The 13592-nt window shown below is 41.7% G+C and overlaps 1 protein-coding gene across 2 annotated transcripts in view; it reads left to right on the plus strand.

Moving 5' to 3' along the window:
• vps50 (VPS50 subunit of EARP/GARPII complex) overlaps positions 1-2477 on the plus strand; it is a 90598-nt gene extending 88121 nt beyond the window's left edge. For both annotated transcript variants that reach the window (XM_080484502.1, XM_080484503.1), the window contains 2 exons: positions 759-948; positions 1027-2477. In XM_080484502.1, the coding sequence (XP_080340628.1) occupies positions 759-948; positions 1027-1146 (310 nt within the window). In that variant the 3' untranslated portion in view covers positions 1147-2477. The remainder of the gene's footprint in view (positions 1-758; positions 949-1026) is intronic.
• Positions 2478-13592: the final 11115 nt, after the last annotated feature.

Below are 13592 nucleotides of genomic sequence, written 5' to 3' on the forward strand. Positions count from 1 at the left end.
ACAAAATCCAAACTGCATTAAAAAAACATTTCAACAGTCACAGTTTTGACACCATTTTTTTCAAGTAATCATAAAGAGTCAGTTGGCAGAATAGCAGCCATCACAGTTTGATTTTTCTTTTACAGAGACTAATTTCAAACTACTGCGACCCACTTCCTTTTCCAAACCCGGGTTCATAAGAGGGAAATGTCTCAGAACTGAGTTCACAGCCATGATATTTCATTTAATCTTTTTCACTTCTCTGCAGGGCTTTTCTAGGAAGTTTTTCTGCTTCTATTTATAACATTTTGACTGTAGCTATAATAAGGCGTTCCCATATGAGAAGCTGGGACACGCAGTAGGGAAGATGCAGAGGGGGAATAAAAATCACATGTGTGAGCTGGTAATCTGGTAATTTTCTGAAATTCACTTAACACCTCCAACATTTACTTTTGCAGTGCAGTTGATCTTATGAGTCTATTAAATAAAGAGATTACTGGATTACTTTGGCACACTGCGAGGTGTCCTCTTGGTAACGTTGAGAAAATAGTGGAGAATCAGTGGAGCTCCTTCACATTTTTGAGACGTTGCTGCTTTCCAGACGGAACTGTGGAAGACTGCCATCGCTGGTTGGTGTGTGACGTGGCAATGAAGCCTCGGGCCAGACATGCGTGACGAGCGTCTGTGACGCCGTGAATGCACCAGGATGTGAAATCGCAGTGATCACGTCGGTTCACCAGTCGTTGCTCATCGTCTGAATGTTCTTTCCTCCGCCGCAGCTATGCTAACGTGAAGAAATGCAGCAACGAGGGCCGCGCCCTGATGCAGCTGGACTTCCAGCAGTTCCTGATGAAGCTGGAGAAGCTGACCGACCTGCGACCCATCCCCGACAAGGAGTTCGTGGAAACCTACATCAAGGCCTACTACCTGACGGAGAACGACATGGAGCAGTTCATCAAGAATCACAGGGTGAGGCGGGGAAAGCCGTGGCTGGATCGGAGGAGTAGTCGCCGCGCCGATATTCTGACCCGTTGTGTTTCCGTGCAGGAGTACTCCATGAAGCAGCTGGCCAACTTGGTCAACGTCTGCCTGGGTTCACACATCAACAAGAAGGCCCGGCAGAAACTCCTAGCAGCTATTGACGACATCGACAGACCCAAGAGATAAACGGAGGCGGAGGTGGGAGGGCGGGGGCGGGCGGACCGCCAAGCCAGCCCGCAGATGAACGCACTCCATCAGAGGAAGCTCGCACAGCCGCTATCGAGGCGGAGCTCAGCTCGAATGTCATCATCTTCCCTTCAGAGAGTTGAGACGGCGTCAACAAGCCGTAGCGTACTCTAATATCTATCAACCCGTTCTGTCGGTTGCTTGTTGAATGCTCCTCATAGACGCGGATGTTAAGCCTCACTCTCAAGCATGTGACTCCGCACATGCAACGCATGCTTTCATGCAGCAAGTGTTGCTTCGAGTATCTTTTTCTGCAAACTGTAACCACCACTTAGGTCTGATATTAAACTCTCACCCCGGCTTTGTTAGAGTGCCGCAAATATCAGATCTACCTGTGTAACATCGTGTTGATCTTTATATTATTCCGTCTATTTTCTCCAAACACGCTCCGTTTCAGTCGCACCTCCTTCTTTCAGAATGTAAAAAACAAACCAAACCGGTGAACATTTGGACATTTCTACTGTTGATCTGTATGAAATATAATGAGAATATTTTAGGACTTGTCCCTCGTTGTGTGAATGTGAAGACTCTGGGTTATTATTCACCCTCGATTCCGCCCTGTGCCGCCGTGCAGCATTTGACTTCACTGCACCTGTAATTCTCCTTTTGCTCCCGTGTTTAGTTTGATTGTACCATGAATATTATGAATCTAATATAATGATGATTGTGAAAGTGATATAAATCGCTTTAGTTAGCACTAAAGTAGCTGGACTATATCTGCACCAGCTGCATTTGTTTGCTCCACCATCTGTCATATCCGAGCAGTATTTATTGCTCCCGGTGTTGTGGAAAAAAAAAAACCAACTGAACCAGTCTGTGAACTTTCTACAGAACATGAGGTTGAGCTTTTTTTTTTTTTTTTTTGTCATTTGTGTGAGTGTTGTAGTAATCTGACTCCCGCACCTCACATCACGTTCTTTAGTTTAACCTGATCCAAACTGTGGAAGAGGTTCTGCCAGATTAACACACTCTAAACAGCAAACAAACAAAAAAAAAAAAAAAAAATGAAGTTTTGATTTATTTTGTGTGCAACTATTCCAAGAAGAAAACTGTAAATGTGAATGTTTTGAACAATGTCTGTATTTATTTCTGGCTTCGTGTCCTCTGTTTGAGTTTTTATATGATGACGTCTGTTAGCACCTGAAGAAATTCCAAATATTTAAAACTTTATGTTAGGGGTAAGTGCACCATAGTGGAAAATCAGTGATCTGTGTTAGAGATGTAACTTAAACCAGAATGATTCGAACACAATAAACACACTAACAATGATCACTGCTGTGTCGTCGTCTGTGCGCTTTTCAATCCGGTCTAAATTCATGCATCGTTCCCGTCCTCTCAGATCTCCGTCGCCGTTGTTTTGTATCAGAATATATGAGCGTTGCCTTTGAGCGGCGCCGCTGTCCCTCCTAATGATGTTTAACTGAGCCGGGAGCGGGACGCTGGCAGACTAATTAATGTGGTTTCCCTACGCGGTTTCAGGCCCTCGCTCTCTCAGGGCTGCTGATGAGAGCTGAACACCGATCTACGATCGTTTCATTTTGTGCTACTGTCACACGTTTCACTTTTTTCCCCCGGTTGCTCAACCTCGACGGGTTCTGGAGGACTGCGTCAGTCCTGTTGGACTGAAGTTAAATCGATGTTTATGCATACATGATTTAATATTCAAGTAATCACAATTTGTGTGCGTAAATGGACGGAAAGATATCACTGCAGCAGTAAGTCTCTCAGAGCTCTACTCAGAGCAGCTGGCATTTCGTACTAATCCCAGCAGAGTACAGCCCGGTCAGGTCACCAGTTCATCACAGGGAAAACACACAGAGACTGAATTTGTAGTTTAGAGTCACAAATTAGACTCGAGCAATGTTTTTGGACAGTGGAGGGAAACCAAATTACCCCGAATAATAAAAAGAAAAGAAGAAAAAAAAACCCACACATACACAGAGAACATGTAACCTTCACACAGCAGGGCCTCCGACCCAAACCCATCACTTGATGAGTGTTAACCACGACACCGCTGTGCAGCGGGAAGTCGTATTTTCACACTGGACGTGTTCGCTTGGAAACTACCGCAAATATTAGAGACTCCTCTCAGCTTTATTGTCAATTCAGAGTGGACATGGCGTTTCCTCTGACCACAGTATTAAAGTATATGTAACTAATCTAGTTATAATATGTAATAAATGGAAAACGTGGCAAAAAGGCAGATCTGAATCAAAATGCCTGGATCACTAATGTCCACCACACCTGTGACTGCTCAGGTTGTGTGTGGAAGGACATCTGGTTTAAAATAACCTAAAAAGACCAAAGTCCACCGTATCATTGCGTGACTTATACACTCTGCACGTACAATGCTGCTTTTTTCATCCAGACTTTCCTCAAACAGTCTTGATTCATGACCCTCCTCTCGTTCCCACTGCCCTTGTGAGATGCATTACGGCGCCCAGCTGGACGGTTCGCCTCCTGTGACGCCGTGGCCCAGTTCCCCGGATAAAAGACCACGCTACTGCACGTCTGCCCTTCTGCCAAGTTCCACAAATGAAGCCTGCAGAAACTCCACTATCACTGACTTTTGCAGTGGCTTGCAAAAGTATTCATACCCCTTGGACTTTTCCACATTTTGTCACATTACACGCCACAAACATAAATATATTTTATTGGAATTTTATGTGAAAGACCAACACAAAGTCTCACACAATTGTGAAGTACAAAGAAAATTATACATGACTTAAAACATTTTTCACAAATAAAAAACTGAAAAGTGCAGCGTGCAAAAGTATTCAGCCCCCCTGAGTCAATACTTTGTGGAACCGCCTTTTGCTGCAAGTCTTTTGGGGTATGTCTCTACCAGCTTCGCACATCTAGAGACGGAGATTTTTGCCCATTCTTCTTTGCAAAACAGCTCAAGCTCAGTCACATTAGATGGAGAGCGTTTGTGAACGGCGGTTTTCAGATCTTGCCACAGATTCTCGATGGGATTTAGGTCTGGACTTTGACTGGGCCATTCTAACACATGAATATGTTTAGTTTTAAACCATTCCATTGTAGCCCTGGCTTTATGTTATAGGATGGTTGGCCTGCTGGAAGGTGAACCTCCGCCCCAGTCTCAAGTCTTTTGCAGACTCCAACAGGTTGTCTTCCCAGATTGCCCTGTATTTGGCTCCGTCCATCTTCCCATCAACTCTGACCAACTTCCCTGTCCCTGCTGAAGAGAAGCACCCCCAGAGCATGATGCTACCACCACCATGTTTGACAGTGGGGATGGTGTGTCCAGGGGGATGTGCAGTGGTAGGTTTCCGACACACATCATGTTTTACATTTAGGCCAAAAAGGTTCAATTTTGGTCTCATCTGACCAGAGCACCTTCTTCCACATGTTTGCTGTGTCCCCCACATGGTTTCTGGCAAACTGCAAACGGGACTTCTTATGGTTTTCTTTTAACAATGGCTTTCTTCTTGCCACTCTTCCATAAAGGCCAGATTTGTGGAGTGCACGCCCAATTGTTGTCCTGTGGACAGATTCCCCCACCTGAGCTGTGGATCTCTGCAGTTGGTCCAGTGTCACCATGGGCCTCTTGGCTGCATCTCTTGGCAGTGCTCTCCTTGTTCGGCCTGTAAGTTTAGGTGGACGGCCGTGTCTTGGTAGGTTTGCAGTTGTGCCATACTCGTTCCATTTCCAGATAATGGATTGGACAGTGCTCCGTGAGATGTTCAAAGCTTGGGAAATCTTTTTATAGCCTAACCCTGCTTTAAACTTCTCCACAACTTTATCTCTGACCTGTCTGGTGTATTCCTTGAACTTCATGGTCCTGTTTGCGCCCCAATATTCTCTTAACAAACCTCTGAGGCCGTCACAGATCAGCTGTATTTGTACTGAGATTAGATTACACACAGGTGGACTCTATGTAGTCAATAGGTCAACATTCAATCATTCAGCAGTCATCAGGCAACTTCTGAAGGCAATTGGTTGCACTCAGAGAAAAGGGGGCTGAATACTTTTGCACGCTGCACTTTTCAGTTTTTTATTTGTGAAAATTTTTTTAACTCATATATAATTTTTTTTTGTACTTCACAATTGTGTGAAGTACCAATAAAATATATTTATGTTTGTGGCGTGTAATGTGACAAAATGTGAAAAAGTTCAAGGGGTATGAATACTTTTGCAAGCCACTGTACATGGCCTCTTGTCCTTCACTGTCTCCTCACAGACTTCATTCATGCAGTTTTTTTATTCTTCCTGAGAGCAATTCCTGGCAGGGTCCATTACTATTGTTTACATCGGGTGGTGATTGATAAGACACGACGTGACAGCGGAGGGGAAAACTACGAAAAGTAAACGTGAGTCACGGTTGTGCACAAAAAGGAAAGTTTCAGCTGTAGTGGGAGACGGTCGGATGAAGCGCAGACCCTATTGAAATCAGTTACACTAAAGAAAGTCTCAGGCTCAGATAACGTTTTATCAGCAGACTTCATCTTTGAGAGAAATGACGTCGGGCATGGAGAAGTCTGATAATCAAAGCTCTTTGAGCGCTGATTAGAAATCTCCAGAGCTCGTGCCAGTGAAGCTTTATTTATAGCTAACCATGTTGATTGAGCTATTTTTACAGTTGCTCCAGTGAACGCGGATCAGACGAATGAGACTGATTTTACACAAAGGCTGAAACTCTTCAAATTATTTCGGAGAAATATCACATGACATCTGTGTCTATTGCCTGCGTGAGCCCAGAGGTCTCCGGGGGTTTTATTTGTGGATGAATTGTTCCTGTTCTTAAAGCTTCGCTGATGAGAATCATGCAAACACGACCTTCAGCATCGTCTCCTGCGCAGAGCGTTTGAGAATCTTGTGTTTTGTAGATGGAGGCAATGTAATATTCTTTCAAGAAAGATCACATATAGTCCCTCTGCCCATCTTTACGTCTTCAAAGAAGTCTCTACAAATGACTGATTATGTCACGGTTAATTTTAAAGTGGCGTTCTAAACTTTACCGGGGCAAACACGTTGAAATGTAATGAACTGGAGGACCTCAAACAAACACAGGGAGATCATGCAAACTGCAGGCAGAAACTCCCACAATCAAAAAGCTGATGAGGTTCTTGTTCTAAGGCCCAGAGCATCTGAGCAATGAAAAACAGAGCCAACCCCAGTGTTGAGCAATCTTATGCATCTTTGCAGTTATGGGTTTTCTCAAACCTGCATTTGAGGTTAATAGATTATTCTCAAATTACCCATAGAAATGAATGAGAGAATGTGATTGTATATATTATAATGTCACACCTGAGGGTTTTTCTTTTCTTTTAACCTTTTGTTCCCCTGTTATCTCAGTGGATGGATTGGAGAGTTCTCATGAAACGGGCGACACGTGTAAATTTTAATATCTGATACGTCTTCAGTAAACTGAGAGTTATGAATGACTCCGTCCTCTGTCTGATGATGACATGCCGCACACCGTCCCAACCTTTTTGGAAGTGAGACCTGCAAAAACAAATCTTCCCTGACCCGTTGTGTGTAAGGGGCTAAATGAGTTGTCCTCCCTTATCTCCGGAGCTGTCACTAATCTGACGGGCAGAGGGCGAAGACAGCAGGTCCATCTCCAGTGATATTGGGGGGAGAAAACAATCGGGGGTGTCGGGCAAACTAAAAAAAACCTTCGTGCACACGCGAGGACCTTTCCCATCTCTGCGTCTCACTCTGCAAGAGCAGAAAAATCGAAACCTGTACCCGGGGAACTGTGCACAGTTTAGACAAGCCCATTTGCGCTGCCGTAATGACAGCCAAGTGTTCGCGGAGCTTTTCATTAAAGCAGCCATATTGATTTCACCCGATCGCCAAACAAACCTGCAAGTGGAAGTCTGCTGTCCCAGAAACCACTGAGGTGTCCATTATTGTCCATTTATGTCATTAGCTGATGTTTTGGGACACTTCGTCTTCTGTAAGGAAAATTATGTGAAAAAATGAAAAGCTTTGGCAAGATTGAAAGATCAGATTCAACTTCTTTGCCTGTGTAAAAATACGAAACGTAAAACTGACTTACAGTTCCACTTATATTTGTAAAACTATGTTGTTGTTGTGCTCCGTTTTAAAAACAAGCAACAACTGAAGCTATGAAATGAACAACAACTACAAATCTTAAATAAAATACTCCATGCAGGTTACTAATATAGTCCATTGTTTGAGAGGACATAACTGCTTTGTAATATGCAGTAAAAGGATCATTTATAGTTCCGTCACCTCTCTGCAATAAACATTCACTTTGCAGTCTTTTGATGACGATAATGGCTGTATTTTCTTATTACAAACCTCAACAGCCACATAGACGCTGCAGTAACTCCAGAGTCTTGCTCCACCAGCCGCTGATAATTTGTTGCTTGACTGGTCGAGCTCAGCAAGGAACAAATGTGTGCGGTCATAAACATGAGCGGAGCCGGCAAAGCTGCCAAGAAACACCGAGCAAAAACAAGAAAGTCTGTATTTCAGGGGAAAAACAGAAATGAGCGGAGGTGGGGAAAAAAGTCCTGAGAATTAGGAATTACTTCACTCATCTAAATACTACTTTAACTCTTCGTTACATTCTGACCTTGTTTGATTGAATTTCATTTGATTTACTTGTATATAATATGTGCCTTCAAACACTTATATCAGACAAACAATAAAGTATAGAAATGCAAGAATTAAAGTTAAATTTAGATCAAAGGGTTTGATGTTTCACACTGTGGGAATAGCAACTTGTGATTTTAAAAATAGCAAGGAAAATTACATTGTATTGCAGTGGGATGTAAATTCACATGGGACTAACTAGAAGTACTCACAGATTACAGTAATATCTTCAGTATTTTACCTCCACTGCTGGCTATATGCTGTCAAACTGAATAGAAGGGCTTTATGCAAAAGGAGGAGAAACTAATTCCTCCGAAATGGTTAATTTTACGTTTTACCTGTCAGAAAAAGTCTTTTAATATGTGTTTTTACTTAAAATACCATCACACAGTATATAAAACCTCCCCTCCTGTGTCTGAGGACTGGCTGATGATTTCCCTCCACTGGACGGAAGGATGGCTGAGCGCAGTGGATTTTTTTGGAAAAGTCATTTCAAAGTGGTGCCGGTTTATTTCTCCACAGCCGAGATGTCACTCTGATGAAAAAGATGTTTGGGGTCAGTTTGCCTGCAGGAGGAATTACTTTCTGTGCGTATCTTTGATTCATAATCTCAGACTCAGGCAAATGGCCCCGGAATGGGATCCGTGCGGTGCCAGCTAATGACGTTTCCATTCAGAGGGCGCTGAAGATTAACATATCTTAATGGGCACTGCGGCGGCGGGGTTTAAACACCGAAAAAGGAGAACTTTACCTTGAGTGGGATTTATCGCAGGAAATTAATGAGTCAATCGACACTACATTGAGCTGTACATCACATTAGTGTTATATTATGTTCACATGCGTAAAATGTGAACACAATAAGAGGCTATTTAACTCTACAGTGGACACTTTTCTCATTTGAGAGTTTTGTGTAACTTAATGAAATCACAAAGACAGATACATGTTACAGGTATAATGGCACTTTAATTTGAAAGAATTGTTGTCATTTTGATGCTTTTATTTGTTTTGGACAAACTACATATATATTTTTCTTTCTTTTGGTCTCTTTTGTTCGTAGTTGTTGCAGACCTCTGCGTCATCTACAAATCATGTTGTCTTCATACAAAGTTGTATATATATATATATATATAGTTATTTGGGATATTTCAGTCTGACCGACCAGCAGACGGGCCGATCCAGTGCTGACTCACACTGACTCTCCTCATGTGGTACCGGGGTCAACACTGCAGGATGCAAAGTGCTGCAGGGACGACGCGTCACGTTTTTGCCGACAACCGCAGGAGTTTACCAATATGAATAATTTTTGGGAGAAAGCCGATGGGCTTTCGTCTGGTTTTCAGTTACAGTTTCCATCAGTGCCAAAGACGAGGGCCAACAAAAGTTTATGAATTTTACTCATTAAGTTCAGTAGGATAATCTCCCAAAAATAAATAAACAACATGTTTAAATAAAGTAAATTGGCTTCGCGCACCAGCCAATCACTCGATGGTGATCGTAGGCAAACCAACATAGAAGCAATGTCTTTTTCTCACTGATCGTCCCGTAAACAGAATGTATAACATGAAACATGCTGCTGTTTGTCTGATGTTAATCTTAGTAAATTTTAATTTTTCAAAATCACAATTATTGTTTAGGTCTCATTAGATTTGGTCCTCCGGGGTTGTAGCTGTCGTCAGTAGAAACAGGCTCTTCTCGTCGCTGCCAGCTCCTCCAAAATCCACCTCTTGTCATCACATTCAGCACAGATATAATATCAAAATTAGAATAAAATCAAAAACCTCCTGCTTCGTTTTCAAGGACTTTTTTTCTTTAAAGGTCCTTCATCCTTGTACAGTTCACAAAACACTTAATGAACTCCCCATCAGAACATTCACACACACACACACACACACACACACACACACACACACACACACACACACACACACACACACACACACACACACACACACACACACACACACACACACACACACACACACATGCACGCACTAAGATTCTGATCATCATCCGATTTCACGGTTTATCTGATTATCTAAGTCATCATGTAAACAGCAATAAACTGAACGCTTTATCTGATGCCAGCAGCCGTCTGAATATGAGAAATCTGATCAACACAAGATCCGTTCTCGAGAGCTCAACGTCTTAATGTATCTGATGGATTTAGTTATTTTATATCTGTGTGAAAAAACATGTTTCGAAAATGCATTTTAGTCTTGTGTCACTACTTATATGTGAAGTTTGTATTCTGAGATAATTCTGCTAATGAAACAAAGCTTAGAGATTATGGTTTAAATCCAATCAACAAGTCAATTCTGAGTTACTAGAATTACTTGATGACTCCCAGTTATTAGACTGGTTGTAATGTGAACGGAATCAAGGCTTCAAATGATTCTTGTGATTTTTTTGGGGGGGGGGGGTGTTTTGAACTTTCGTCTGCCTGCTCTGATCCTGGATGTCTTAAGTTTGCTGAAAAGTTCTTGTTGATCCCGCAGCTCAGATGCGAAGCTTTAGATGTCCAAACCTGAAAGCCTCAATTTCTCAGAGCAGCTGTAGTCCGGGGAAATTTCAGAAGATAGAACAAGAAGTCCCAAAAAAAAACAAAATAAATAATGCTAAGTAGGTTTTCAGACTCCCTCCTCAACGTTTTGTTGTCCTTGTTTGAAGGTCAGAGGTCAGACTGTAACTGCAGGAGTTTGACGATGCTGCGCTTGTTTAACGGTTTTATTTGTTTTACATAAGTGACACCGTGCATCTTCGCTTCTCGTTTCTCTTTATGTGCTTGTTTGATGGAAGTCTTGTTCCAGAAATCACAACAACACCACAATCCCGGAGGCCACTTTGCGAAACGCAGAATATTTATCAGATCCTAATATTCTTTCTCACGATGCTGATGACAGATGACTCATTGCCACGATGCCCGATTAACGAGGCGCACAGACATACAGTGGGAGACTGTGAACCATGCTAATACGCCGAATATTTATACTCGGGAAAAACCAAAATAATTACGGAAGATATTTTATATGATTTCATGGATCTTGGCCTCTTGTGTCTTCCCCTTTCAGAAACGATTACTTCTGTGTCATAACAAATACTACAGTCTCATTATTTCATCTGCTGCAGTAGCTCGCAAATCTAATTGTGCTTGTGGTTCTTGTCCTCATAGCACACAAATATTTGTAATAAGTGTGTGTGTGTGTGTGTGTGTGTGTGTGTGTGTGTGTGTGTGTGTGTGTGTGTGTGTGTGTGTGTGTGTGTGTGTGTGTGTGTGTGTGTGTGTGTGTGTGTGTGTGTGACCTTGAATGTATTGGTAACACAGACTATGATTTGAGATATTGCCGTGAGAATATTGGGATACTCATCAACATTACTAACAATTACAGGATTGATTCCATCAGTGTGTGTGATTACACATCAGGTGTTGACTCAAGGTTAAAACGGTTATCACACAGGTGGACTGCATCGATTCTGTAATAATCCATTTTCGTGACATTGTGCGGTACGCCACACCGTCACTAAAGATCACTGACGTTATACTGTAATGTGTTTTCTACCAGTTTCAAGATAACAGCTTGGGAAGAATGCACGGCATGAAACGTATCATCCTCCAGAGTATTGAAGAAGAGGATCAAACATGATAAAAAAAATAATAATAATATAGAAGAAGCAGTGGAAATCTTTATTCCAGCCGTTCATCCCTCTTTACCGTTGCGTGTGAAGCTGACAGGAGAGACCACAAACTGTGACCCAACAATGATTACGGCATCCTCATTTTTACTGAATGAAAGCAATACATCACACCAAGAAAAACCGCCCTGCTCACGTTGTCTGTCTTCTGTGGAGAATGTTTTTTATCACCACCATTACCATATAGACCAATATTTCATGCGCCAATTTGTCAGCGTCGTCCCCAGTAATACAATCTGTGTACTGTACCCACCGTTTCAACGACAGGGTTATCATAAGGCCCAGCATGTTCCTCGTGGCTTTTCCCTGTTTCTCATTACTGGGAGGAGCTCTGTGGCACAGATCAGGAGGGCTTTAAAGAAGCCGGAAAGAAGGCAATGCTAAATGAAGGCTTAACGGGACCTGAGCCAACCTCAAACTGTGACAGCTTTTCTTTAAAACGCAATTATACACAGTCGCCACTCTGCACTCGCTCCAACTGTGTGCCAAAACAGGTTCAGCAAGAGGCAAGGCTGCAGCTCGCGTTATGCTTTTTTATAAATATAGACAGAGAGTACCTAATGTAGAAAGTGGTGCCAACTTCAGGCCTATTTTAATTGTTGAGTAACGGACTCAAGGCCATTTTCAGCTCATTTGCTATTAGAAAGCTATATAAACAGATCATAGCATGTGTGGCTTATACAGTCTTTTACCATTTCCCCACTATTCTAAACTCCAAAACCAAAGTCATTTTACTCATCTTGAATTAATCGGCTTTAAATTATTGTATTCTGCACTGGATATGATTACAACACTTGTTTGTTGTTTTTTTACAAAGTCTCTTTTTTTCTGAAAATGATTACACCTTTACCTGAGTGAGTTTTCCACAAGAGTTTCAAAGGTGAAGAAAAGAACTTGAAGCCTGAGCAACAAAGACCAACAATTTATAAAAAAAAAAAAAAAAAAAACATAAACAAAAAAAACAAAAACAAAACAAACCTGGAATTATCCTCCGAGACAGGAAGAGGATAAGAAAAGGTTAGAAAACAACCATGGAGCGCAGCCTTTTATCAGTCTGGGTGCAGTCTGTTGACATTGCTTTTGGCAAAAACCAACACCCTCACACAGCTGGACAGATTTGTTGTTTCGCGACCAACTAGGCTCCTATTATCCTCTCGACTCACACTTCCTCCTTCCCTCAAGCACTTTCCAGGACGCGACCAACATCACACTTGATTGATTCTTCTCTTGAGGCATTCATGATTTTTTTTTCTTTTTTTTTTTTTCATCTTGATGTTTATAATATGAATTAAGATGCGTTTCCAGGGAAACGTTACTTCACCATTGGTTGACTGACAGTTTTTTTTGTTGTTTTTTTTTTTTACAAGATTTCCCCCTCCTGGAAACATCAATGATGATAGAAGCTGTGGAGACGTTGCCGCTTCAGAAAAATGATCCTTTCAGTCCCACTTGTTCCTCTGCCAGTGTTATTCACATATTCAAATGATCTCCAGGATTAACTCGAGGTTTGTATTGTGATCTCACTGCGGCATTATGCGTCCGTCTCGAGCATGTGCTTGAATCCTCCACAATTATTAAATTGTCTCGTAAGTACTAGAGAAAAAGAAAAACAAGCATGTTATCTTTCCTCCTCCTCCTCATTCTGTTAATCTCTCCCACTTCTTTCAGTCGTCCATCATCACAATTATAATCTCTTATTCTTAATCACGACAAAGGCAAAAGTGCCACATTATATATACCTAAAGTGGCTAAATACATGCATAGTGTCAAGTGGCAATATGAACACATCAAGGCAAGCAAATATAGAGTACATCTTGGTTATTATTTGAATTAAATATTATTTGAATGCATTTTTTTCCCAGTCTTCCAATGTTTGCCATATAAGACTATATGATGCTGCAGTTTTCAACTGAAAGCTGTCCAGCAACATCCAGTAAAATAAACCGTATCTGATTGTTTCTATTGAATGTAGATTTGTTATATGTTGTGACGTTTGTTTGAAAAGGCAATATGAAAACCACTGTCACTCACAGAGCGTGATGGAAGTAGGAATTTATCCATAGTCTGATTTTGATGGTGAAAGTGAAACTTGTTACTGACACACT

Source organism: Lipophrys pholis (genome assembly GCF_963383615.2).
Source record: "Lipophrys pholis genome assembly, chromosome: 17".
Classification (NCBI taxonomy): Eukaryota; Metazoa; Chordata; class Actinopteri; order Blenniiformes; family Blenniidae; genus Lipophrys; species Lipophrys pholis.